The 27873-nt window shown below is 33.0% G+C and overlaps 1 protein-coding gene and 1 long non-coding RNA gene across 6 annotated transcripts in view; one reads left to right on the forward strand and one right to left on the reverse strand.

The window, feature by feature from the left end:
• Window positions 1-27873, reverse strand: part of GRID2 (glutamate ionotropic receptor delta type subunit 2) — a 1449748-nt gene that overhangs the window by 704159 nt on the left and 717716 nt on the right. For all 5 annotated transcript variants that reach the window (XM_079153230.1, XM_079153229.1, XM_079153231.1 and 2 more), the window contains exon 3: window positions 4212-4496. In XM_079153230.1, coding sequence (XP_079009356.1) covers window positions 4212-4496 — 285 coding nt within the window. The remainder of the gene's footprint in view (window positions 1-4211; window positions 4497-27873) is intronic.
• On the forward strand, window positions 34-27723 carry LOC306669408. Its single transcript, XR_013766107.1, has 3 exons — window positions 34-281; window positions 12440-12656; window positions 27579-27723. It is a non-coding gene; the product is annotated as an uncharacterized lncRNA (long non-coding RNA).

Below are 27873 nucleotides of genomic sequence, written 5' to 3' on the forward strand. Positions count from 1 at the left end.
ACAATGTAGTGAAAGAATATTAGTGACAGTCAATTCTCCATGAGTCTCTTATGCTATTGCACATTTTGAAAGCAGAAGTGCTCACCAGAGTAGAGAATGCACAGGTTTTACAAGCTCAGGGCTCTGGGTTGTCATACAAGCCATACATATACAGAATCCAGCTCTGTATCACCTTGTGGAATTTACATCAAGAGAAACTGACATTAATTTGAGACTCATGGTGCTTACTGTGCCAAGAGAGTTAAAGTCCTCTCTCTCTAAACTGGGACAGTGGTTACTGGGTAGGTAAGCAGCTATTTCCGCTAGAGTTGGGTTAGCCTATTTTGGTCCAGTGACTATTCTATTTCTATGCTTCCAATTATAACTAAAATTTCCTAACTGGAATTTATTAATTTTCCTTAATGTTAATATGTAGAAAATATGCAGGCTTGGCATCACTGTCTCCCTTTAATGATGATAATTTTATACATTTAACTGGTGAACTTATTTCTATTTCACTATTTGACAAAAATTAATCTCATTCTGTTTCTATAGTGTCAATGTACCCTACTTGTTGAATGCTGGGACTATGAAAGAAACTATCAGGATTAGATTTGTGCTTCTTGATATATTGCACATTGCAGTTTTTTTTCATTTGTGAAAATAATAATAATAGTACTGCTAATAATAATTACCTCAGAAAACTATTTGAGGATTAAATGAGATAATACACATGTATAAAACATGTAGAATGGAGCCTGGATATAGTAAATGTTCTCTGTGAGGTTAGTATTTGTTATTCTATTCTCAACTGTTGAGAAGATTAAATGATACAATATCATTATAACATAATACTTATTCTAGTGCCTGGCAAATAAATATGTTCAGAGATATTTTTATAATTTTAGTTGCTACAAGACTCTATCACACTGTCTATTGGAGTGGCTGTTTCTCATATATGCTGCCTTTCAAAATCCTACCTAACTTTCATAACCAACATCAAATCTACCCTTAAAGCCTGCTTTAATCACTGATGCCAAACTTAAACACTTTCTTCATTGCATACCACTAGCATTCCATCTGCATCGTTCATAACACATAACCTACTCTTTTCTCTATTAAGAGATACAAATATTTTACCTCTTTTGTTCATTGTAAACTTCTTAAAGGTTAAGACTACATTCTGTAAAACTTTTTATCTCATCCTTTGCCTTGCACTAAGCAAGTGAACAATGAATATTTCCTGAATGACATATTTTTAAAAGCTCAATACTTCTTAACCTCATTTCAAGCCTTTGTAAAAATGCCTTGAATCAACCCATTCAAATCCAGTTTCCACTTTTCCCCCTCTTTTTATCCAGTTACTTCAAATCAGAAATGTGTATTTTCTTTGTTAGGGAATTTAAAGTAGACTTTTATACTGTGCCCTTAATCATAATTAAGAGCTTCTGGGGGGGAAAAAAAAAAAAAAAAAGTGTATCTCTAATTAACTGGATCTGAAAGCCTGAGTCCTAAAAAAGGTATATTTTTCTAAACAAAATACACCTTCAATAACATTCCCAGCAGGCTGCCTGATTCCATCCACAGATGATGCTTAATCCATTCATTAACAAAAGCAATTCCTGATAATCAACATAAAAGTCAAGTACAGTTCCAAGGTTCCAGCTTAAAATGATGACACTGAAGAATGGATATGTAGTACGTGTAGCCCTCTTCAAGGTACAAGGTATCTGGACAGCTGTTTGTTTATTCTGGACTCCAGCCTAGATTTTTTTACTAACAAGATTTATTGTAAGTATCAAAGGGTAATTTTCTTTCATTAAATAACAGTATTACTGGAAATAATTTTAATGTTAGAGGCAGGGCAATTTTTCATGAATTCTTAAATTAAATAAGTCAAAAGCAAGTTTATCTTCAGAGTAAAGGAAAGATTTTTTTATTGTTATTTCTCAAACTAACCCTGTATTTAACAGAGGACCCAGCATTCCACACTGCAATTATAGTGTCTTATTTACTCAAAGGAAAATTGAGCAAGAATGAGGAATTTTATGTGTATAAATGATTCTGTGACTATGTATTTACTGTACATTTTCAAAATACACTTATAAATAATAAAACATTTTCTTTTATAAGAATTTCCTGACTAATCCAATACAGTTGGAAACAAGTTAACGAAGTTGTTCTTCCCTTACAGGCATTTGTAAGCATATTTTTATTTTAATGCTGTGAAAATGCCTTGATCAAAAATCACTTTTCTGTTCTTTATTTCCTAGCACTATTTTGATAGTACTAACTGGAAAGTATTTTCTCCCCTAACAGGGTTTTAAAAATTCACTATTTCAACTTATGTTTGATCAGAGACTGTAAGAATACCATTTAGAGTTGTAAAGGCCCTAGATAATCTGACTGGAGGAAAATTGACAAAGGCAAGCTCAGCTTGTTGATTCCAGAGATAAAACTTAGCTTACTACATAATCCTGTCAGAAAATTCCAGACTCATGTTGGTTTCAATCCTTACTTTCATTAATGAGCCAATTGTTTTTATATCATTTTTGTTTATTTTATTCATTTCAATCTCTTGGTCTTTGTTTTATGACCCCTAAATAATATGAATTAAGCAACAAAAATACGGATTTCCTTCCTGGAGACTAGGAAGTATGTTTCCAGAAAGTGCCACAGACTTTGGCTGAAGCTTAGCCATCAAGTTTAATGGGACTCTGGCTGCCAAAACCCCATGAAGCCTTTGAATATGTAGGGCTAACTGTAATGCCACTTGTTCTCTTTCCCTAGGAGTCTAAAGGAGCTCTTATTTGCTGCTTCCCAGATTTCTGCCAGCCTGTTTGTTCTCTGTTCTGTTGACGGTACTTTCTGGCCCACTCTTGTGTCCCTGTTCTCCAATATTATTCACAATGTTGAGGAGATTATGACAAGAAAGCATACCCTTTTTCTTCTCTTTTTTTGATGCTTATTTATTCATTTGGTAGGAAAAACAAGTTGTATTACAGAAGGGGAACTCTTCTCTGGTTTCTTTTGATAAAAATGCAAAAATGAGACTCATCCATACAGAACAGAAAATTTTAGACTCCTTGTCAAGACAACCTCTAAAAAACCACATTTCTATGTATGCGTTCATTATTGAGATCTGTTTATTTCCCCTAATGTGATCATACTCATTTCTTTTATTTTGGTGGGGTGGTAGGGAGTTCCGGGGATTGAACCCAGGGGCACTCAACCACTGAGCCACATCACCAGTCCTGTTTTGTATTTTATTTAGTGACAAAGTCTCACTGAGTTGCTTAGCACCTTGCTGTTGCTGAGGCTGGCTTTGAACTCGCAATCCTTCTACCTCAGGCTCCTGAGTTGCTGGGATTACAGGCATGCACCAAGGTGCTAAGCAATCATAGTCATCTCTATTCCACTTCTCTCCCTAACTGACAAAAATGAGAGGGAAATTATATTTGAAGATCTCTGGGATCAGTGAGAAAATAAATAAATCAATTCAGAAAAAAAAATTAAAAATAATGTTTTTTGTTGTTTTTGCTTACTATCTTACTGTATCAGAAGTAAATATTCTGTGGCAAAGTGTTTTCTCTACAAATTATGGGAAATTTAGAGACCATACTTTGTGTTCTATGTTGGCAGATTAAATACATTGGATTCATACCACCTTGTATTTTTGTGAAATTTCACATTGAAAACAATGTGCACTACTAAGGATAAGACAATATAATTAAAATAAGATAATAATTTCAGCAAATTCAAAGAGTTAAGTATTGAATAGGTATTAAAGTCTACACAGGGTGTACAGCTAGGTTGTCTGATTTTTAAAAACCAATTAAGAAGAAGTTATGTTTTTTCAGAATCTATCCAAATTGTTCTTATTATTCTAGAGAGGTGTATAGTTTTTGAAAGGAAAGACAGTATTTATTGTCTTCATGATGCCATATGTGAAAAAAGCAAGGTGTATCAGAGTCACACTGTTTTGGAAACACTTGTAAGCTGAGCACCAGATATAGGAGTTTATTTTTAAATTTGACTTCAAAGGTATTTAATACAAAAGGATGAACTTAATCACATTAACAAAGTGTTTGGTTGTTGCTGTTAGGTTTATAAAAATATGACAAGGAAACCACAAATAATGAGTAAGCTCCTAGAAATTTTTCAGGATTTAATGAGGTTGCTTTTCATGCAAACATCAGCTTATAAAATTCATACAAATTATAAACACTTACCATATTCACTGTCATAGAATATAATGAATTTCTGCCAGGCATACTCTGTGACCACTCTTAGGATCACCTCATTCAAGTAGACAGGTGGACGAACTGAGAGAGTATAGTCATCATTCCTGTTGCTCCTGGTGAGGCCACAGCCACTTCTTGGGGTCCCAGCTGTTGAGCGCTGAATGAATAGGTGGGGGATGTGCATGGCATCTGCCAAAGACTGGAGGGACCCTGCTGACGTGCAGCCAATGGAGCTCACCAGGGCCAAAATGCCTTGATTCATAAGTTCACAGGCTGCAAGAGAGCATAGTAATAATGAAGAGGTCAATGGGTTTTGCATATTTTCTTTTTCATTTGACTATGCAAAAATAAAAAAAATTAAAGGTGCATTCTATATGAGGGAATCCTCAAGTTACAAAGTGCTATGGGAATGGAATTTGAGATTTCTAACCTTATTGACTATGTGACTGGGTGCAAATTAGTTAGTTTCTCATGGCTCAATTCACCATCTGTGAAGAGGGTGCGAGCATGAATCTGATAGGATTATTGCAAGGATTAGAGATAATGCAGTGTCTTATTTGTGTCCCACATGCTAGATATTCAAATAATGGTAGCTAAACTCCTACATTCATCAATTTATAATTCAGAGAAAGGATGATTTCTTGCTGAGTATATAATACAAGGTTTCAAAAAGTACATAGTATGTAAACTGGTGAATAAACTAAGGCAAAATGAAAGGTTGGAAGAAGACCATTTTGGTCTTCAAAGATTTGGTGACACTTTTTTCTCTCAATAAACTGGAGAGATGAAAACATTTTTGTCCTTTTCTTTGATGGTCAGAAAAATCACAAGAAAGCAAAATACTAAAGTTTAACAACAACCTTATTCTGGTTCCTGGATAAATAATTTCTAGTTTCTACCACCTGGTTTATGACCTCTGTTGAATTCAGAAAGAACCTGGGTAACATTATTACCATTTGAGAATCTCAGTTTTTAAAATCACTTCAGATAGTTTTCTAGATTTTAGGCATTTTAACATTCTGAGAATTTAGATTTCATATAGATTATTTTATGTAATTCTTCAAATAACCTAAAAGAAAAATTTAAATGGTAGGCCCTCTACAACATTAATTGGGTAGTTAATGAAGGTTGATTTAAAATCCAAGTTTAGAAGTATGAGACTAATGATAAGCATATAAACATCAAATACATTAATTATGATTAATGCTAAGTCAAACAATACAAAGTAAATTAATAATTATTTGAGAAATATTTTTCAAACATTGCCTCATGAGAGAGGTTATATTCATTTCATATAAATATGAAACCCATCAAGGGTGAATGCTTCTTAGACCACAAGAGCTTGAGGTTGAAGTTTTAGAAAAAAAATCACACATTTAGCTCATGTTCAATTTAACATGTATAGAAAGCAATATGAGTTTATACATGTAATTTCAATGAACATATGCAAAAATCCAGGTTAAGAGTTTGTTTCATTATTGTCTTAAACAAGACTATACTCATAAAAGTAAGTGGAAATTAATTTTTGATTTTGTTTAAAAGCTTAACTCATTTAGCCTTTAAAGTCAAAATAAGAAGTACCTTAAAATGTATTTGGTTAGATTCAATCTTTAGATTACACTAGTTACAAGTGATTAAGTAAATAAGACATTTTATATACCTCAACCACAAAAATTATAAAGTTATACATTAAAAATTTTTAACAAAAAAATTCAGCTTCAGTATTATGTTACATATAATATTACAGGAAAATTGTGTGTTTTAATCTTCAGATTTAGAAGGATAAATTCCAAAATTGAATGTTACATATTAATCATGAACAGCAAATCAATTTGCTTTAGCATATAATCTTATTTCTTCCAAACAACGATATTACCATAGTTTCAGTTTACCCATGAAAAATTGCAGTCTGAAAATATTAAATGGAAAATTCCAGAAATAATCCAGAAGTTTAAATTGCATGCCATTCTGAGTAGCCTGATATAATCTCACACCATCCTGCTCCATCACCTAGGCTGTGAATGATCTCTTCATCCCCACGACCCATCTGACAGTCACTTAGCAGCCATCTCAGTTATGAGACAGTCTGTTAGTATGTCACAGTATGGTATCCCAATAAGAAGGTCAATAGGAGCTAATGCAATGTCACAGTGCCTAGGCCATTCCCCTTATTTATTTAATCAAGTAGGCATTGGACCATCTCACATCATCACAAGAAGAAGGGAGAGTACTATACAGTGAAGTATTTTAAGAGAAAGACCACGTTTGAGTAACTTTTGCCATAGTATATTGTTATGTTTTCTATTTTATTATTAGGCATCATATTTAATCTCTTAATATGCCTGATTCCTAAATTAAAATTTATCATAAGTGCGTGTATAAAAGAAGACGTAAGATATGTAGAGTTTGGTACTATCTATGGTTTCTGGCATCAGCTCAGGTCAGTTATTTACACTGAGCAGATGTATCATTTTTAGATTACTATTTGGTATTGCCCACCATGCTGTATATATGAGCAAGAATGAATAAAACCTTCCTATGAAATAAAAATAGAAATCATCAAAAATTATAGTTAAAAAACATAAGATGTTAGATCTAAATGGTAATTGAGACATCGCATAGTCCAAATATAGAAAATCAACTTTAACTGCTATGCTAACTATGATTTGTTCATCCTGGAACACTATTCTAAGAAAGATTCTGAAACTCAATAAGAAAAAAAGCACTATAATTATCTTGTGAGGTTTCTCATAGGAAGAGACTGGGATATTAGTAGGCTGCAAATTATAAATGTGCTTCCCTCTTATAGTGCCCAACCCATTATTTCTCACAGTTGGGAAGAAATCACATACATCCCCTACAAAGGAAAAAGAAAAGAAATAGAAGAGCCTGATTTCTAATTATCACCCAAGATCCTTTTAACCACAGCAAACAAACAATGGAGAATCTTTTATTTGTAACCTTAACATTTTGCATGGTAGTGAACAGATAGCACTTTCCATAAGGAAAACCACATTTGGAGATTGTCTGTTAAAAGATTAAATCATTTAGAGTTTTAATTCCACAGGATGTATACACCAGTACATTAGATGGAGTCTGAGAACTGAGCTAGGAAGATCAGAATGTGCTTGTGTGTTTCTACTTTTTTTTTTTTAAATGAAAATAATTCAAGTCAAGGAATTCTCAATTGCGTATTTCTTTCCCACTATTATTCTGAGCTCTGTGATTTATTTATACTATGTATGCATGTACATACTCCACATCCATACATAGAAACAGTATTGAACAGCTTGCTGGTTTTGTGACTCCAGCTGTTTGAGATTTTAACACTATCAAAGATGTCTGGAGCTTGCACTAATTGCTGAAAGCACACTGTTTTTGTTTATTTGTTTGTTCTCTAATATCATTTGCAATCAGTAACACTTTTTACCCTTTCTGGTCATTCAGCATTTATGGAAATGAAGTTGGTTGTATACATGTATAAATTTAAGTTAAATGAAGTTCATGTGCACTATCTTTTTCATTTCTGAAGCTAAGCAGTTTTTCTTTCTCTTTTCTTTAATTTTTTCATTTTTCATTTTTTTATTTTTATAGACTGCATTTTGATTCATTGTACACAAATGAGGTACAACTTTTTGTTTCTATGGTTGTGCACGATGTAGATTCACACCATTCCTGTAATCATACATGTACATAAGATAATGATGTCTGTCTCATTCCATCATGTCTCCAACCCCTGCCTCCTCCCCGTCTCATTTCCCTCTACATAATCCAAAGTTCCTCCATTCTTCACTTCCTCAATGAATAATGCTTTCATTGCAGAGTTCCTTGTAAAAGCATGAGTTTGGTCTTCTCTTGCCCTTTCTCATCCACTCTGTTCTACCATGGGATGCAGAGGAAAGCAGGCCCTATTACATTCCAGCACCTTGATGAGGGACTTCCCAGTCTCCAGAATTGGGAAAAATAAATTTCTATTCTTTATAAGTTTTCCAGCCTCAGATATTCTGTTAGAGCAGTACAAATGAACTAATAAAGTAAAAATAGACTGAACATTGAAATCCCTTCCCACAATAATTTGTGCTCCAAATTCTCCAGGTGCCATTTAAATATACAACTTCCTACTATGTTCTTTCAATGAAATTACATTACCTATTTAAGGTATTGGATTTTTTTTTTTTTTTTTTTTTTTTTTTTTTTTTTTTGTAGCTGTTGCTTTCTTGTCTGCATATATTTTTTTTTTTTTTTCTGGTTACATTAGTGAGACTGCCTTAAAACTATAAAAAGGAAGTTCCATACTAAAAACAAAACAAAACAAATTTTAAAAAACAGATTTTTGGTCTTAATTCCCTGATGTACATAAACTGTACCTCAAAGATTTCCAGGTACCCTGAAAATATATTGTTTTTCTTTTTAGTGAGTGCTCCACTAACGTTAAGAAACATTTTAAACATCTGACAGTGCTTGACAAGGCATGATAAAATCAAATTGCTTTTCAAGTCATGAAGCACAAAAATCATCAACTAGCATTTATTCCAATTATTAAAGAATCATTATAGTTTTTATTATTAATTTAAAGCAGAATTTATATATTTTGGTATCTCCCTTTCTATATTACTTAGATAAAAAATATCTGCTTTTAGTCTTCTAGGTTAAATTTATTACAATTTATTTAGCTCTTTAAAAGCTTAACAATTGTTATACAATAAAACTGTCAAATATTTATACTCAGTAAAATAAACTCTATGTTTAGAAAGATCTTCTTCCTACAATCTGCAGATTTACAAAATAATCAGTTAATGTGAAATGTCTTCCCATGCTGTACTCCGTAACTGATTGCTGCCTTATAAAAAAACATGGTGACTGGACTTCAGAAAACTAAATGAGTGTGGAATACTTTATCTGGTAAAATATGACCTTTATCTTCATAATCCCAGCAAGCAAAGAGTAAGAACTAAACATAATTGTGACAAGAATGATAATCTAGATCATATTATATGTCTGCATTTGAAACTTTCCCCATACTTTTATAGACATTCTAGGTTTAAAACTACTATTCTTTTTCTTTTCTTTTCTTTTTTTTTGTGGTAACAGGGATTGAACCCAGGGGCACTCAATCATTGAGCCTCATCCCCAGCCCTCTTTTGTATTTTATTTAGAGACAGGGTCTCACTGAGTTGCTTAGCACCTTGCCATTGCTGAGGCTGTTTTTGAACTCCAGATCCTTCAGTCTCAGCTTCCCATGCCCTGGGATTACAGGCATGCACCACTGCGACCTGTTAAAACTACTATTCTTAAAAGCTAGGAAAAAAGAAAAAAAGGATTTTGAAAGTTTTTAAGTTTTCACTAAAAAGAAATAATAAATGTTTGAGAAGATAGATATGTTTAACCTGATTTAAACATTATGCAATGTATATATGTATCAAAACATTGCATGGTACACATTAGTATGTACCATTTTAATATTGTTATGTATAAGTTAAAAATAACTTCAAAAAGGATAAAATTACTGTTCTTTATAATAGGGAACTTCTCAGATTCAGAACTGATTCTTTCAAAATGAGTGACAGAATATTTAATACATTCCAACAAATTATATTCTGTAAAAAATTTAAATAAGATCTGGCTACAAAGATATAGATAGCAAGGCTTTTATGTTTATATAAGAGGCAGAGAAAATGACCAAAATTAATATTTTACATTGCTTTCTCTATTATTGCTATCTTTTCAGGTATCATTGCCAAGACTCAGAAGTCACCTTCACTTTTTCTCTCTTTTAATCCCTGTGCTTCTCCACATCAACTTTTTTAACATATTTTAATTCTACATCCTAACTATTTCTCATAACTATTTTCTTGTTGAAATATCTGCAGCCAGTTTCTCCATTCAACCTATATCACCACTAACAGAGTTAAAACTTTCCAAGTTCCTGTGATTTCATAGCCCCCAGCCTATCCTTTCTTCAATCAACCACACTGTTAGAGTGTATATTTTAAATTCATCATATCATTCCCATGTTTTGAAGATCATCAACCAAGGGGAGACTAGTGAGAAATGACAACTAAGTGCAATGTGAAATCCTAGACAAGAATCCAGAATGGGAAAAGAAGTTATAAGTGAAAAAGTTGGTAAAATTTGGACAAGATCTGTAAGGTAGTTAGTTAATGATACTGTATCAATGTCAATTGACTGTTCTTGATAATTTTACTATAGCTATGTAAAAAGTGAACATGAAAGAAATTTGGGTGAGGAATATGAGTGAATTCTTTCTATAAATCTAGAATTGCTTAAAAATGAAAAGTAAGAGACAAATAAAACTGTCAGTGAATTGACACTTGTGCTAGAAATACTCTGAAATCTTAGCATGGCCTATAAAATCCTTTCTGACATGGATCTGCATCTCATGCTCGACTCTAACTCCTATACCTTACTACCATATCTTCCCATTACACTCTCCTATCATTATGATATTTATATATTAATTATATTTCTTCAGCAGTCTATGGGCTTATACAAAGAGAAATTTTTGACATATTCACAATATAGTATCTTCAGTTCAAAAACACAGTACTTTCATTGTATCTTCATTTATTTACATCTTTTTAAATTTCTCCAAGCAACATTTTATAGTATTCAGTATGTAGATCTTACATTACTTTTTCAGATTTATTCCTAAGTATTTTATACATTTATCTTTTATTGTAAATGGTACTTCTGATTTCCAGTTTTTGTTACAATACAGAAAAAACATCAGATTTTTGTGGCTTGATTTTGTATCAGGAAACCTTATTTGACTAATTAGTTCCAGTTTTCATTTTGTAGATTCTGTAGGGTTTTTATGTGGATAATCATGTTATCTGCAATAAGAGCAGTTTTACTTCTTCCTTTCCAATCTGTATGCCATTTATTTCTTTTTCATATCTTATTACACTGACTGGTACCACCAGTACAATGTTGAATAGATTGGTAACAGCATCTGTCCCCTTTTCCTGGTCTTACAGGGAAAGCAATGTTTTTGACCACAATCTTTATAAGGTGGAAGAAGTTTCCTTCTATTCCTGAGATTAATTTGTTCAGGAATGGAGTAGCTGAGATAATTTTTCAGGAATAAATATTGAATTTTCTACATCTATTGAGATAATCATTTAATTTTCCTTTTTTAGTCTGCTAATATGGGCAATTGCATTAAGTTTTTTCCAAATGTTAAACTATCCTATCAAGGATGATGCTGGCCTCAGTGAAAGAGTTGGAATGTAGACACGCTTTTTCAATGAATAATTTTTTTGTGTAATCAATGTTTTTTCTTTCCTAAATGTTTGGTAGAACTCATCAATGAAAATTTCTGAACCTATGGAATCTGTTTAAAAATAGATATAGAAATAATTAGCTTATCTATCTCTTGAGTGAGACTTGGTAGTTAGTATCTTTAGACATTTGCCCTTGTCATCTAAGTTGTAAAATTTACTGACATAAATATGTTTATAATATTGCCTTGTGATATCATATATACTCTCTCTTTTGCTTCTCATCAGTCTCACTAATGGATTAGCCATTTATTAGTTTTCTTCAACAGCTTTTGGTTTCATTGATTTTTCTCTATTACTTTTTTCTTTTCTATTTATTGATTCTCAATCTAATCTTCAATTATGTATTTGTTCAGGTACTGGGGCTCTAACACAGGGGCACTCTACCACTGAGCTTATTCCCAGCCCTTTTCATTTTTTATTTTGAGACAGGGTCTCACTAAGTTACTCATGCTGCCCTTGAACTTGTGATCCTCCTGTCTCAGCCTTTTGAATAACTGGGATTGCAGGAGGGTGCCACTGCACCTGGCTTGGACTGATCCTTTCCTTTTAACTTGAATTTAGTGTACTGCTTCTTTATCCCCTTTCTGCTGAATTTCCCATTATTCGCATTACACATAGTTATTTTTATAGTCTCTAGTAATTCCAACATCTGGGGCATAGCTCAATGTATTTCTGTTACTTTACTTTCTGAAAATTGATTGCTATTTCTTGCATTTTTGTGTATCCTGTAATTTCAGTTGGATTGCTTTGAGAGACTGTAGACTGAAAGTAGTAGAATATATTGGCATACCCTCTCCTCTGTCAGGCTGGTAGTATGTAAAGCAGGCCAACCTCGGCATTAATTGATCCGTGTGTGTGTGTGTGTGTGTGTGTGTGTGTGTGTGTGTGTGTCTGTTTTTGCTGTCATTACAGGCCTAAGAAGAACTAGTGTTTTCCATTACTTTGTACGTGGAACTGTGAGAGACTTCTTTGGCGATTCTGTTTCTCCCTCAACTTTCAGCTGTCCCTTCACAGTTGCACCAAATGGAGGTCCCTGTGTGAGTCCTGGCCCCACCTCTGGGGTAGAATATTGCTGTGCCTAACTGTTGTGCACTACGTTCCCTGCTGCCCTGCTCCAACTCAGTCCCAGGTAAGCTTTGTGCACTTGGGCTTTCTTAGTGTTGCCAACCATCTGGAGAAAGTTTCCTGGATCCCAGAATTAGCTAACTTCAGTTTGATATTTGTAAGTAATTCTGGACTTAGATGAGTTTCCAACTCTCAGGGGTCGTTAGGAGCACTTACTGGAGGTCTGTGAAAATCGCTCAGAACTCCAACCCCACTGCCTGTTTCTGCTGTTCCAAACAAACTTAGCAGATTACACTTAGCATTAATGAATTTATGAAAATTCTCAGTGATTTTCTTTTTCCTAGCCTGCGTGGAAGGCAGTATTCTCATATTCCTACAGTCTCTCGAAGACCAGACTTTTAATGTGTTCTGTCTTTTTTTGACAGAACTTGCCACTCTTTGCATTTTGGATATTTTGTTACATTGAAAGAAGTTAAACTCAAAAGAAGTCATAATCTTTTAGATTATTTGACTTTTTCTCAATTTTTAGAGCGGGAATTACTTTCTCTTTGCTGTTTTACAAGTTAAACAAAGTTCAATTACTCTTTGATTATTCTTATAACATTTTGAAAGTACTTATTGCATTGTAATTACCTGTGCATGCAAGTCTTTTTTTGGAAACCAACACCTTGCACCTTATAAATTCAATACCAGCTCATTAGTTACATTGAGACAGATTTTTATATACTTTTAATTAGGAAGAGAGTACACTGTCTCAGGAAACCACCAAGGATAATTTTTTGGGGGGGTTACTGGGGATTGAACCCAGGGGGCCTAAACACAGAGCCACATCCCCAGCCCTATTTTTGTATTTTTATTTAGAGACAGGGTCTCACTGAGTTGCTTAGCACCTCACTAGTTTGCTGAGGCTAGCTTTGAATTTGTACTCCTCCTCCCTCAGACTCTGGAGCTGCTGGAATTACAGGCTTGTGCCACCATGCCCAACTACCAGGGATAATTTTCATACTAATATTTTATCTTTCTTTCTTCCTTTTGTGGTGCTGGGATTTGGAGCTAGGCCTGGTGCATGCTAGGCAAGCACTCTGCCACTGAGCTACATAACCAGGTTCTAACATTTTATTCTTGACAGTAGTGTCATTTAGGCACACACACCACATAAAAGGAAATCACTCTTTTCATGAGAATTTTCTTTCCACTGCCTACAGGCATTCCTTGAACTCCTTCCTGGCCATGACTCTGACCTAAAATCCTATAACTCTCAATTTTGGTCACATTATGTTAGCCACACTGTTGTTGATTTGTGTGTGTGTGTGTGTGTGTGTGTGTGTGTGTGTGTGTGTGTGTGTGTGAAGTCACTGTTCTTTCTCTTTCCTCTGCCTGGAGTGCCATTCACTCAGATATCCTTCATCATCTTCTCTCCTACTAGTCCTCTGTTCCTGAAGCCCATCTCTTAATACTTCCTTGTTACTCACTTCCTCTTGATCTTATTTAATTTTTTCCCCTAATAGTTATTATCTGACTATACTTTACATGTCTGTTTCTATATTTTTACTTTCTTTTCCGCTTCGACATCATTTACACAACAGCTTTGTCTATTTTGCACGATGCTTTATACGTAAAACATAGAATAGACACTGATGTACTGTAGACAATCAATGAACATGTGGGGAATGAATAGATAATTGAACAAACAGTATAGTCACAGACTAATCTATATGGTGGACATGGTATAAGGCAGGTTAGTTATACTATGGATGTCCTTTTAACCTTATTAGCTCAAGTTCAAGTTACTCAATATGTTTTTCTTAGAGAAATGGTCCACTAGTGATGATAAAGAAGATTTCTAAATAGAGTTGACAATAGCAAGAAGAGCAAAATGAGAAGAATCTGTCCTTTGCAAGGAAAGTATTGTTTAGCATTCCCAGTGCATGCTGTTTGGAAATATTGACATTCTTTGGTAATAGGATTAGCATATATAAGTTCCATGAGAAGAGAGATGTGATTTTTTTTTTTTACTCAGATGTGCCTAGCATATAGAAGACCTTAGTAAAAATTCTTTAAAGTCTCAAAGCAACGTGATATGAAACAGATTAAACCATATAATCCATTGTTAGAGTATGCTCCTTGGAAGCTTTTGCACTAGCAATATATTAAATATCAATATATCGAGTCTGTTACCTATTTAATCTGTGAATATTAAAATGATCTTTTAAATGTTTTAGATGGCTTTAAAGTAGGCAAAGAAATTTTTTGGTTTTAAAATAAACAGAAATGGCTATTTGTTCTATTTATTTTACAGTAACTATCAAAATTCATGATTGTTCTAATGTAGTATATTCATTCCAATTCATTGTAAGATGATTTTAATTTTTTTTCCATCTTTAAGTTGTGATTTTTGTCTTGATTGGGTTAAGACAAATAGCTGCCAGCAGAACTAGATCATAGTTAACATTTATGGACTGATCATCACTATAACAATTTATTGATAATCACATTTCACATAGCATAAAATGCACTTGGATATATTCTGTTAGGAAGTAATTTTTTGCCAACTGCAGTTTGTTATCATATTATAATTTTACTAATAATGTCTTTCAACATAGTATCAGAAGCATTTCTGTTTCTGTGGGAAACTATGTACTTTACAGAGCAATGGAATAGGGCATAAGGTCAGAAACACCATTTAATAGGTAGTATGGCTCCTGCTAGCACCAATTATGAAGTGAAAGGCGATAATTCCTGAAAAGTACAGCATAAAATTTGTGGCAAATTTTTCAAAAGACAGCTTTTTCCCTAAGTCACATAGTCTCCTTTCTACTATTTCTTTTTTTAAGCAGCCCTATGCAAGTCATTGAAAAGGCCTGTACTTAAATCTTTGACTCTAATTTTGTGGGCAATTCACCTAAACATCCAATAAAGTTTCTTCCAAGAAAAGGTCTAAAATTGAAACAACAGGCTGATGTGACAATCTTTCTAACATAGACATCAACATGGAAAAAAGAAAGCTAAAAAGTCAGCCAACCAAGCCATCATTCCTCCTACTATTGCCTGGAAACTGCTGCTTTCAGAGAAAAGCATGAGTGAATGTATTAGCTGTAGAGTCTGAGACCTAGGGTGTAAGTGAAGAATCTTGAATTTTAGTCCTTGTTCAGATGTGAATCAGTGTTGTGCCCTGTGTGGTCATTTTTTCTCTTTGGGTTTCAGTTTCTTCAAGCATTAAAGGTGGTGATTAGACTGGATGGTTTTTAACATAATTTTCCCAGGAGATACCTAATGACATTTCTCTGTTCCTCTCTTTGTCTTTCATTACTCCAGTTGGCACATTCTAACTTAATTGGTGACACTTTGGTCTGATGGTGCTTCTATTTCTTTAAGGTGGTTTTAAATATGTTTGGTTTATTCTAAGGACATTTTTATTTTACTGTTTCCATGCAGAGGTTGGATACTAACAGAGAATCACTATACTCTTGTAAGCTTACAATGAAGAGTATAATGGATTTTATTTACAATGTGCCTTTTTAAAAGTATTCTGGCATTTTGGACATTTTTAAATACATTTTCCTACAACCGTGTAGGAATTTAAGGGTTTTTCAAAGAAAAGCTTATTTATTACAATGAAACCATTTTCTTCTGAATATGTCATATATGTTATATACACAAATACACACAATTTTCTCTCCCCATGACTCCCTAAAAAAGAAGAAAATTTAAAGCTTTAACATGATACTCTCATTAATGAAATTTTCTTTTCATTTTTTTAGAGAAAGGACAGATCACTTTGAGAAATAAATTAGGTTTTGTGTGGCTAATATATCAAGGCAGTGATCTTTAGAAATAGCATTTCTTATGATGACATTTGTCCCTATGTTGTGCCAGGAAACCCTGTAATACTTTATACAAGATAGCTTCTACTATGACATAGCACCCTCAGCTCTTCCCCTAAATGGTATCCATAGAAATTGTTTTAATGAGATTTAGATGTTCCAATTGCAAAAAAAGTTTTATCTCAGTAATTGTATCATAATTATATTTTTCATAACTTTAGAGATTTCATTTCAAAGCTTTTTGAGTCTCTTCATCACCACAAATACCTATGAAGTAAACAGGGATCATTATACCCTATTTACCTCATAAGGCTCTAGTCACAAATTAAAACATGTATCTGAAGGTACTTTTTCAACAGCAATTTAACTTTAGTATGGTTTGTAACCTCATTATTGACATGATTTTACTCTCTGAATTGAAGTTTCCTCAAATACAATTTGAACCAAATGATTTCTAAAAATCACAATCAATAGATCACAATCAATGGGAGATAAAAAAAAAGTCTATATTCACTCATTCATTTACTACTAAGGATATGCCCAAAGGTCACAAAAAACAGAGCAATACAAGATGCCCACATGTTTCAGAAGCTTATAGTTTGATTGAGAGTCTTGGCAACACTAGATTAAACACATATTAAGTACTTATTTAAAAAGAAACATATGACTGAACATGCAAATATTACTTAAGTTTAAATAGTCATTTAGTGTTACAATGTGATTTAATTAATTTAGCCTGAACTAGTAGGTGAACTTTTGCTACAGGATTATATTGACTCTTCAGTTCCTTAAGAAGGGTACCACTTAAAACTTCATTTTTATTGGCACAGTGTCTATACTTAATAACTGTTTAATGAATAAATATTTAGTGAATAAAAATAAGGTAGATCTTGAAGGAGAGTTTGATTTTTATAACTGAGAAGGAAAGTAAAAGACATCATAGAACAAGGAAGAAAGATTTAAATATTGAACATTTTCTTTCTTTGGGAAAAACAATATGGAAAAAAGATCATCATCAGACAACCTTACTCTCGTTTTCAGAGTAAGCTAAAAGAGGGTATATTCTATGGTGTGAATATATATGTACTCCATAATTAATATGTTGACATTTAGCCCGCATGGTGATGATGTTAAGAGGGGAGCCTTTGGGAAGTGATTACACCACAAAGGCAAGACCTCATAACCTAATGAGAAGACTTCACTGGGATTAGTGCCGCTATTAAAGAAACATGATGGAGCTTCCTTGCCCCTTGTACCACATGTACGGACCTCCACTAGACACCAAATCTGTTGGCACCTTGATCTTGGACTTCCCAGCCTCCGGAACTGTGAGCAGCAAATTTCTGTCGTTTATAAAGTATCCAGCCTGGGTTATTTATTTACAGCAGACTGAAGGGATCTAAGATAATCTATAAACTCAGTGAAAAAGAACTAATGGAAATATAATTTTAAAACCTGTATATTACTCTGGATTCTGGTGCAACTCATTGATAATAGTGCCACTTGTCACGCAGCAATCAAAGAAGGGTTTGTTGTGGTTTTAGACTAAAAGGAAGAATCTCATAGAACACTGGGAATTACAAGTGGCATGGACAAGTAGTCATTTAGGTTTCAGGCAGAGAGAACTGCTGATTGAGTCATAATTTTTCCTGGCACATGTTTATTCAGGAATAGTGATTATAATCACTCTTATCCTCTTCAAATAATGGCCTGTTTACTGAGTAAAGGTTTAATAGTAATGAGATGAAACAAGTGTAGTCAAGTTACTGTGTTACTGTTCTCCACATATCTTGCTATCATTCCCAGTGATTTTGTGGGGACTCTATAATAGAAAGACAGAACAATGCCATTTCAATGATGTTTATAACAGATTAAAATCTAAACTCTAATGTGCTGGTTACCTATATGTGCTCAAAAACTACAGTATCTTGGTTTTAATTCTGGTTCTTATGATTTTTAGCAGTATGACTTTAGGAAACTTCCTGAATCCTTCTGGGTCTCACGTATCTCACTTTACACGAATATATACTTCTGAGAATTTCTGTAAGAATTGATCAAGTAAATACACCTTAGGGCAGTCCTGGATGTATAATGAGTACTTAGTATATGTTAGCTATTATTTTCAAATTTGAATTTTTAACAGAATGGGGTACATGAAGAGAGACTGTAAGATACTCCATTCAGAAGGGAAGATGAGACTCATTTAGACAGAAGCTTACAAAAGCATGGGGGAAATGAATTGTTAGGGTAGTAAGTTCTGAATCACTAAGGATGCAACAAATGAACACTGGCTACCTATTGTGTGCAAATCTGTTTGATATTATAATTCAAGGAAACTATGAATTCCATGAAAATTCTTTTAACTCAAGCTTTACTTCCGAATTTTACAAATTTTCTAAAATTTCTTTAAATGTTCATATTCTGTATTTTTATGAATTCTTTAACTAGAATTTTCTGAAAAAGATCAAACGTGTTTTCTCAGCTTGGCTTTCCTTGAGCTACTTGTAAGTTATGACCGGGAGTGACAAACTAAAGGCAGTCCATTTCTTTTGGCCCTTCACTGAGTACAATCACAGCAACCAGTCAAAATAATTAAGGTTATCAGCTTGACATTTTCTCTCACTCCGAGTAAATAAACTTGTACAAACTGAGTATGTTCCTGAAATATCTTGCTAAAGCAGTGGGGTTGTGCTAAAAAGAAACTAATGTAAACGACCCATGATGGCTTGAATTTTTAAAACAGAATTTAAATGAGATTGTCTTTAAACATAATTTATTTTACATAATTTAAAAAACTAGGTTGAGATTTTTCTGGTGATGCTTCGAACTCTCGGGTTCTTTGTCTACTAATCAGTTAAGTGAAAAAAGAAATCAATAGTCTTATCACAACATATCTTTTTAGAAATTTAAAAACATTTTATTGCTAATATCCCCATTTTGACTTTGTATTAAAACATAAGTATGTGATCATCTTTGTCTTATTCATTTACCATTCTTAAAACATTAAAGTAGCTTTGGAAAGCATGATTTCCATTTATAATACAAGGAACAGAATGTTTTGCCAAATCTATATTGGAAACAAGTAGCAAAATCAAATTGGAATAAGCTTAGTTTTCAATTGATTCAGTATAGAAATTTTTAAAACAATGATAGCTACACTAAAAAAAAAAAAACCTAAGTCATCAACATGAAATGACTTTAAATACATGTTAATATATTTAGAAGAGTGACACCAGAGTTGAGGATGCAGTAGAAATTTATTTAAAAATGATGTCAGTTTTCTTTTCTTTCAAGTTTGGAATAAAAGGAACAAAAATCTCTGGTTTAGGTGAAAAAGGTCTGGAAGTTTGGGTAAATCCAATCTTTGATTAGTAATTCACTGGGGTGCTTTCTACTTTGATGAAACCAGTGTAGTATCACCTACTCTTGCCCTTTGTTTTTGCATATTGGTCCGGGAGGCACAGGGAAGGAAGAGCTTAGAAAGACAGTTGGGTGTGCAGACAGAAACTTAACAATCCCAAGAACTTTGAATTTAACTAGTGTATCTGGCAAGTTGCTAGTAAGTACTAACATGGAATTGACTGAATTCTAAAATTATAATTCTATCACTGTAATTTATAAAATTAGTTTCTATTTCCAAAGTTTAAATCAATATGGTGGTATCTTACATTACTATTTAAAAGAAGAAAAAGGAAATGGATAGGAGAGAATTACATAGAAAAGAATATTCTTGGTTTTATTCTCTGTAGGTAGTGACAGGAAAAAATACAAGAATATATATGAATAGATAATATGCTTTTTTAAATAAAGGTACTATAACTTTTTAACACTACATAGTATATAGTGCTGCATTTAATATGTTAAATATTTAATAAATATTATATACACAACCGCGTATTACTTGTTTAACCTTTTGATATTATAGGGCATTGAGAAAAATTCTATTTAATTTAAACAAGAATATTTAAAGGTTATATTATGGACTTCGTGAATAAACTACTATTCGTGTATTTAAAGATGTTGTAATTTAAGATGAAAAGGAAGCCTAAATAATATTTACAAGTCTGTTTATTCATCTGCAAAACCGAGGTAGTATTTTGCTTAGAGGCTGATTTAGAAACAGCAAAATATTTGAAAAATGTAGGTTACTATACAGTTATTAAAAGAGTTATTCGTTGGTTTTAGAAATGCAAAATCATATAAAACAAAATTGTATTTCTTTCCAAATAATAAAATACTTATTAGAAAAATGCACGCTATCATCTGCAATTTTTGCAATTGACAGCAAACCATTAGCCACTTCCTAAGCATCTGTCAAGATCATTTCTTCTGTTTCACTCTATAAATTTGAATGTATTAGTGTTTAGGCTGTCTGAGTAGGAGGAAAATGAGATTTGTTCAGGAGAGTTAGGAGAAATTAATTACAGATTTGCTGCCCTGAGTAAATAATCCTAAAGTTTATTGCACAACTTGATTATTATCAAGTATGTGCCTTCTGCATACAATTCCCTATGCAATATCCATTAAGGATCATGCTAACATAGATCAAATTGTATCCTGAAACAGAATCCTTGGCATATAATATTAATTATCAGATGTGAGTGAAAACATGCATACTTCTTGATGTCAATCTCTTTTAATTATGGGCAAAATGAGATCATTATAATTCCAAATTGCAAATGCTTCCCCTCTGTTGAATCTTACAGTACTGTTTTTTCAATTTCTCCCATCACACAAGAAAGCTGTTGTAGGAGTTTCAGAAAACCAGACCATCACCACTGCCAGAGAAGAATGTAGTCATCTCCCAGCAATGACTCTGGGACTCATTCATTTTGAAAGTAACATCTTCAACACAACTAATAATTTTATATTAGGATAAATTTTTTTCCAGCAACCTGTTTTACAGATAGATGTAGGAAATTTTTAAAGATAGTAATGATCCACATGAGAATAACATTAAGTCAAAATCAACTATTCTATTAATATGTAGCACTGAAATGGAAACTGCCTTCTTTTCAGAATGAGAAAATACTTTAAAGAATCAAGGCCAAGTTTGTTCTCTTGCAAGAGCTCAAAATGTTGAATTGACTCTGAAACTACATAAAGGTTTATTTAAAAAATGTAAAATGGAAAACATCTCTCCTTTGAGTCCTGAAGTGCTTTTGACAGACTTTAGTTGCACCCTCTTGAGTGTGAATAAAGGAATTAGAAAAAAAAAAGTATTGCGAAGAATTAGAGTGAGAGAAGGTGTATGATCTATTTCTTAATGTTGCTTTCACATTATCAGAGTAAATTTAACTAGTGAATAACATTTGTAATCATGATCTTTAATAAATGTATCAACTACTATCTTCAGCTGCTAGTCAGAATGATATTACCTGGAAGGTAAGCATATGTATGTGTATATACAGCTTTGCATGCATCTTTGCATGAATCCATTTATAATTGGTAGATTGCTTCTTCCCCCTTTATTTTGTATTTTTAATATTTCAAACTACAAAATGTGAAAAGAAGATTATAATCACCCAAGTTCTTATCACTAACTGAACTAATTACCAAATTATATTCCCAAATAAAAGATAGGGCGTATTTTATATTTAGGTGTTTAGGATTTGAATGTTATTTTAATGGTAAAACCTTAAGCTAGAAAACCCTTTATATAGCATTAGTTAGACCAGACTACAGTTCTGGGAAGCAAAGAATGAAGAGCAAATCTGTTTTATTCCCTCCTGGGAGGTAGCAATGCTGACCTTAACCAGATCTCCTTAGAAACATCCTTATGTTACTTCTAGCTGAGACAACTCAGGAAAAATTCTCTTATATAGGAACATTTTTGCAAGTTATTCTTACTCTAAGACGATCACTTCATGTAGGTAAAGCACTATCTGCAAATAAACTTCACGTTTAAGTATTCCAAGGATGAAGCTGACTCAAGAAGGAAGCTGTCATGTAGTGTCTTTACCCAGTGTTGTATCCAGGAAGCCATACATATTGTGGGTGTCTGGCTTTGTATAAATATGTCTGTTGTAAAACCACGTATTGTAGAATTAACAATGACCTATTCCTTTTTGCCTCCTCTGCTTCATTCTGAGTCTGTGTTGCCTTGTGCAACTACAATTATGATCAGTTAACACAAATGTCATTCCACTTCATTTTATAATTATGCTTTTCTAAAATGTTGATACTAGCATTTAAAAATTTGACTTTTAGAAATAAATATTCCTATCCAAATATCTAGATCACTGAGGAAATACCAGTTAGTATTTCCTTCTATTTCTAACACATCGTTTGATATAGCAGGTAGTTCAGAAATATATATCTTTGCAGGTAGGAGGATTTGGAGGAGGATAAGAATAAAATTCTCTTTCCCCACAATTTGAAGGATTCCTTTTTTATTTTCTCAATAAAGCAAATGAAGTCAACATAGCTACGACAACCTACACTGAGGTGGCTTCAAATTGACGGGGCCCAGGGGATAGAGGCTGCTGCTAACCTCATTAACTGGGGAGTCTAAAATGCTGTCAAATTACATACACAGAAAGGTTTACAAATAAATAGCAATACTTCATGCCAAAGCAAACTCTCTCCATCAAAATATCTAGCTGTGCTTTGATAAACATAGGCTTCCTATTGATCTTAATTTAAATATAAGCAGGAAACAATCTCTTAGGAAAGAGTAATTTAAAAAGATTGTTTTGTGGGTACCTTTAATTTTATGTGAAAAATTCATTTGTAGTCTAAATAATGTGAAAACCGTTATCAATATACAGCTGTTTTGTGTTTATACATTCAATGATCTTGCTTTGTCCAGTAATGGTAAAGTGATAGTTTAGATACACACTTCTAAGGACTGTTTTTCAAACAGTTGTTTTTCATCACTCAGTTTGGATAATAGAATAAGTAAGGTTTGAGAGCTTTTTTTAGTAGTAGAACTGTGTTTCTTTCAATTATCTTTATATGTGTTTACTTAAATTATTTTTCTTATTGGAAAACATTATTCAAACTAATATTTGTATATCCATAGTACTGAAGTCATATTATTCTTAGCATCTCATAACATTAAAGTGCCCAACTCAATCATTTTAAAATTGAAACTGATTTGATTCAATAATTAGTCCTGGATACACGAAACACTTGGCAATAACTGGAGATATTTCTTAATACCAGGCCTGGGCTGGGCTGCTACTGGCACCTAGTCAGTATGCTAGAGATGCCGTTAAACATTTAAAATGCAAAGATCCCTCTTCTGTTTGATAGCATCTTACAATGCACAGAACTCCCCATCCTACATACACAAAAAAGAAGCGTCCAACCCAAAAGGTAGCATGCAGAATTGAAGAAACCTTGCCTTTGAAATGAAACATCTCATTTGCCCAAACAATGTGAGTTTCATCTCATTAGTAAAAGTTGGACAAATTTTAAAAACCTTTATCTTCCAAACTGGAATAATATCATGCTGTACTCATTTGCCATAATTATGTTTTGTTTTTGTAAATTTCACAGCTTAATATAGGGGAAAGGGGCATAATTATGGTTTTGTACCTCAGATATGCATTACAAATGCTATCAAATACAAGAGTGACCCTTGCATTAACCTAAATGATCTATTTACTTTATATGTATTTGCCCTTTAGCAAGATCAAATCCCTAAAACCCAACACTGTTTTTACAGATAGAATGTATTTTTTGGTGACATCTTGCAAGATGACTTCTTTCTACTAGCTGTTCAAGTGCAATGCAAATGATTACATGGTGTCAGAACAGATAGAATGCACTTGCCTTTTGCTGCAATGGGCATTGCTAACATTCAGATGCCAAAGTGACTGAACAGTCTCAGTCTCTTAATGTAGATATTATAATATTCTGAACTTGCATTAAATTCATTGGATAAAGAAAAGCTCTTCTTTGGAATGAACCAAGTGAAAAATACCTTAAATGAGAATACTTAAAATAATTTAAAAATTACTTAGCCAATAAAATTAAATTTAAAATTATTTAATTTTGAAATTAAGATAATTTCAAAAATTTTAAATATATATACATACAATGGTCTTTAAGAACACTCAGTGTGTACCAGCAAAAAAAAAAAAAAAAAAAAAAAAATGTAATATAGAAATTGAGAGATACATAGGCCTTTTTCTATTTCCTGAAGTAGAACAACAATTTTAGACCTTATACCATGATTTAGGTAATAATGGCACACATACCAGAGGACTTCCTGGTTACAAATTCTAATAGAATTGAAAAAAATAAGTTTGTAAAAAAGTCATGATATTCTTGACAAGCTCACTGCCTCTCAATAGTTGAATTATTCTAAATGCAAATAAAAATATATGTTGACAAATCTAGATATTCCCCAGTTTTAAAGGTGAATGAGTAGGAAATTAGTGAATAAGAGTAAGTAGAAAAAAATCTTTAAATATTCCCATAGAAGTAATTGCTAAGTAAAGCATAATGAATGTAGTTACATTACTGTAAAGTATAGATATGACCTCTAGTAATTTATTCACAATATTTTAAAAATTGGCAACTGGAGCAGGGCACAGGGGTGTCATGTGCCTGTAATCCCAGCGGCTCAGGAGGCTGAGGTAGGAGGATCATGAGTTCAAAGCCAGCCTCAGCAATTTAGTAAGGCCCTAAGCAACTGAGCAAGACCCTGTCTGAAAATCAAAAAAAAGAAAAAAGAAAAAAGACACTAAAGACACTGGGGATATTACTCAGTGGTTAGGTACCCCTGGTTCCATCACCAGTATTAAAAAAAAAAAAAAAAAAAAAAAAATTTCTACCAATCATGAAAATATTTTTTATTGCTGTAACTTAGGTTAATAACTTGCCTGAGTAGTGATCTATCACACTTTTATTATTAACTTATTACTCTAGTTATCTAGCTATTCATATTTTACATTTTAAACTTCATATATAATCTCAAGTAAAGAGAACACTTCAATTCTGTGCACAAGCTTCAAGGTAGCACACTAATGGCTTTTTACTAGTAGAAAACACCCTACATAATAAAACCAAAGGTGGAACATACAAAATGAAAGGAAAATAAAAAACAGTAAAATCTATGTATTAGCTCTCAGTGTTGTTTTATTTCTTAGAAAAAGAGAAGAAGGATTACTCACGAGTAAAAACTAAACTCTGAACACCTCTATTTTGACACAAGTAGAAACCTAAGTGAGATTTCCTGGTCATCCTTCATAGGTGAAATACGAACTCTGCATAGGTGAAATATGCATGTTACATTGAATGTAGGCGACAACCGTAGCGGATCCTGTACACTGGGCACCACGGTCTGTGTCCACTTTCCAGTGCTGAGGCTAAAATAACAGGTAGGCTTCTTCTTAGACTGCTTTGAGACCTGGGGAATTCACAGGCCATCCTAATAATCACAGAGACTGAAGAAAGACTTCCAGAAGGTTGGTGACCATGTTTAAAAAAGAAAAAAATATATATATATATAAGTCATATATGGACATTTTTCCCTTTATTTCTCATTTTTTTCTGGCTGCTATTTCCTTCTTGCTTTGAACAATGGTCATGTGAGGATGTGAGTTCTGATGCTTTAGTTGACATATCATGACATCCAGGCAAATTCTGAAACCAAGTATCTCTAGACTTTAGTCCTAAACAATACATGTCCTTATTTTTTATGTTACTATAGATCAGGTGTTATATTTCTTGTTGTCAAAATCTTTATGAATTGAAACAGAAACATCAGGAGGCAGTAATTAATATTGAGCAAACACACTGAGAAATACACACACACACACAAATTCAATTTCCTTTCTAATTTTCCACATCCAATTTCTTTTGGTCTCTTCCTAAGTTTCTCTTTAGTTATACAGAGCCCATCACCTGTAATTACTTCCTGTTTTTATTTACATTATTAATCTCATTTCTAACATTTCATAATACTAAAAAATGTTTTTTACATGATATTTATCAAATCATGTAGGCACATTAAACTCAGGCCAAATATCTATTTTAATAATCCGAGAAGCAGATATTTGTGTTCTATCTGGCAGAATTTAAAAGAAAAGAATGTCAAGATTCTGATCATCTTATTACTATAGAATTCTTGGATTTCAACTTTTGCAAACACAGCAAAATTCAGTTAATAGGCAACAGATGGGAAATTTGAGCGCAATTGATTACACGCTTTCTTCACTATATCCCTATTTGACCCTACAAAAGTAATTTACCCAATCATTTGAGGTCAATGAGAAATAAGTACTCATCATGCACAAATAGTTTTTATAAGATTGAAAGTGTCTTCTCTCCAAGCTCCTTTGCTTCCTCGAGTTCTTTGTTAAAATGTTATGTTGTGCTGTTTGTTAAAATGGATGTAGTCAATAATAATAAAAAGAGTGTTTCATTGTCGGCTTACTCTAATGAGCTTAGACTGAGAACTACTGCTTGAAAACTATTAGTATAGAGCTACAAAATCCAATCTTCTTTCTGTCCTGCTATTTTTTTCCCCTTTCTCATTGAGATTAGTTTTGAGCTATTTATATACTCTTTGGTGACATTGGCACTTCTTGGCTCCTACTTCAGGTCATCCTATGAATTGGAACTTCTTAAAATGAATAATCCTATACTACTTAATAATATAATAAGGATAAACCTAATAGTTATAATTGTAAAGCAACAGATAGAAATTGATGGTGGTAGAATCTAGGTTACTGTCTTCATTGTTTACTTTGAAAATGCACATTATTCCATTTAGCAGATCTTGTTTCACTCAGTGGGGTCTTCAGATATGTTACTGTTTCATTTGATTTTTTTTTTTTTACAGTCTACTTACTCAGCATTAAGCAAGTCATTTTTATTCATTTATATTCTTATTTAAATCAAGTACTGCCTGATTCTGATCTCTGTATTGTCTCCTCTGAGAACAGAAGGTTTATAGTCAAGTAAGTGATCAGCATGTTTGTTTTTGCAGACATAGTAAAGTTGTAAATAAATTCCCATGGTCAGTGACCTCTAAATTGCTAATAGAAAATAATCGATGTGCAAATCTGACCTCTATAAACCAACATCCACATTTGGAACATATGTTGCTTTTATGTTCTGGAATACTTTCCCTTTTCAGTTTGGGGAGGCTTGATATACTCTGTTTTGCATAACAGTCCATCTGTAGCAATTCTATACCCCTGCAGGTTTCCGAACTGCTCTGAGAGATAAAGATGTCACTGCCATGCACATAAACCTATGTGGGACCTTAATGAGCTCAGAAGATGATGGCATCATTAAGGCAGCAAAGGATTCAAAAAAGCAGCATGTCGTAAATTAAGAGTGTGAATTCAAAAGGTGACTACTGTGGATGGGAGGAGGATAAGGGAGGGTGTTTTTATAATCATATCTAAAAGGAGCTTACACTACAAGTGAGTTACAATGACAGTCTGTAGCTAAACACTAGAAGGAAATGCCAGAGAATATATGACATTTGTCTTC

This window comes from Sciurus vulgaris, assembly GCF_902686455.1.
Source record: "Sciurus vulgaris genome assembly, chromosome: 9".
In the NCBI taxonomy this organism is placed as follows: domain Eukaryota; kingdom Metazoa; phylum Chordata; class Mammalia; order Rodentia; family Sciuridae; genus Sciurus; species Sciurus vulgaris.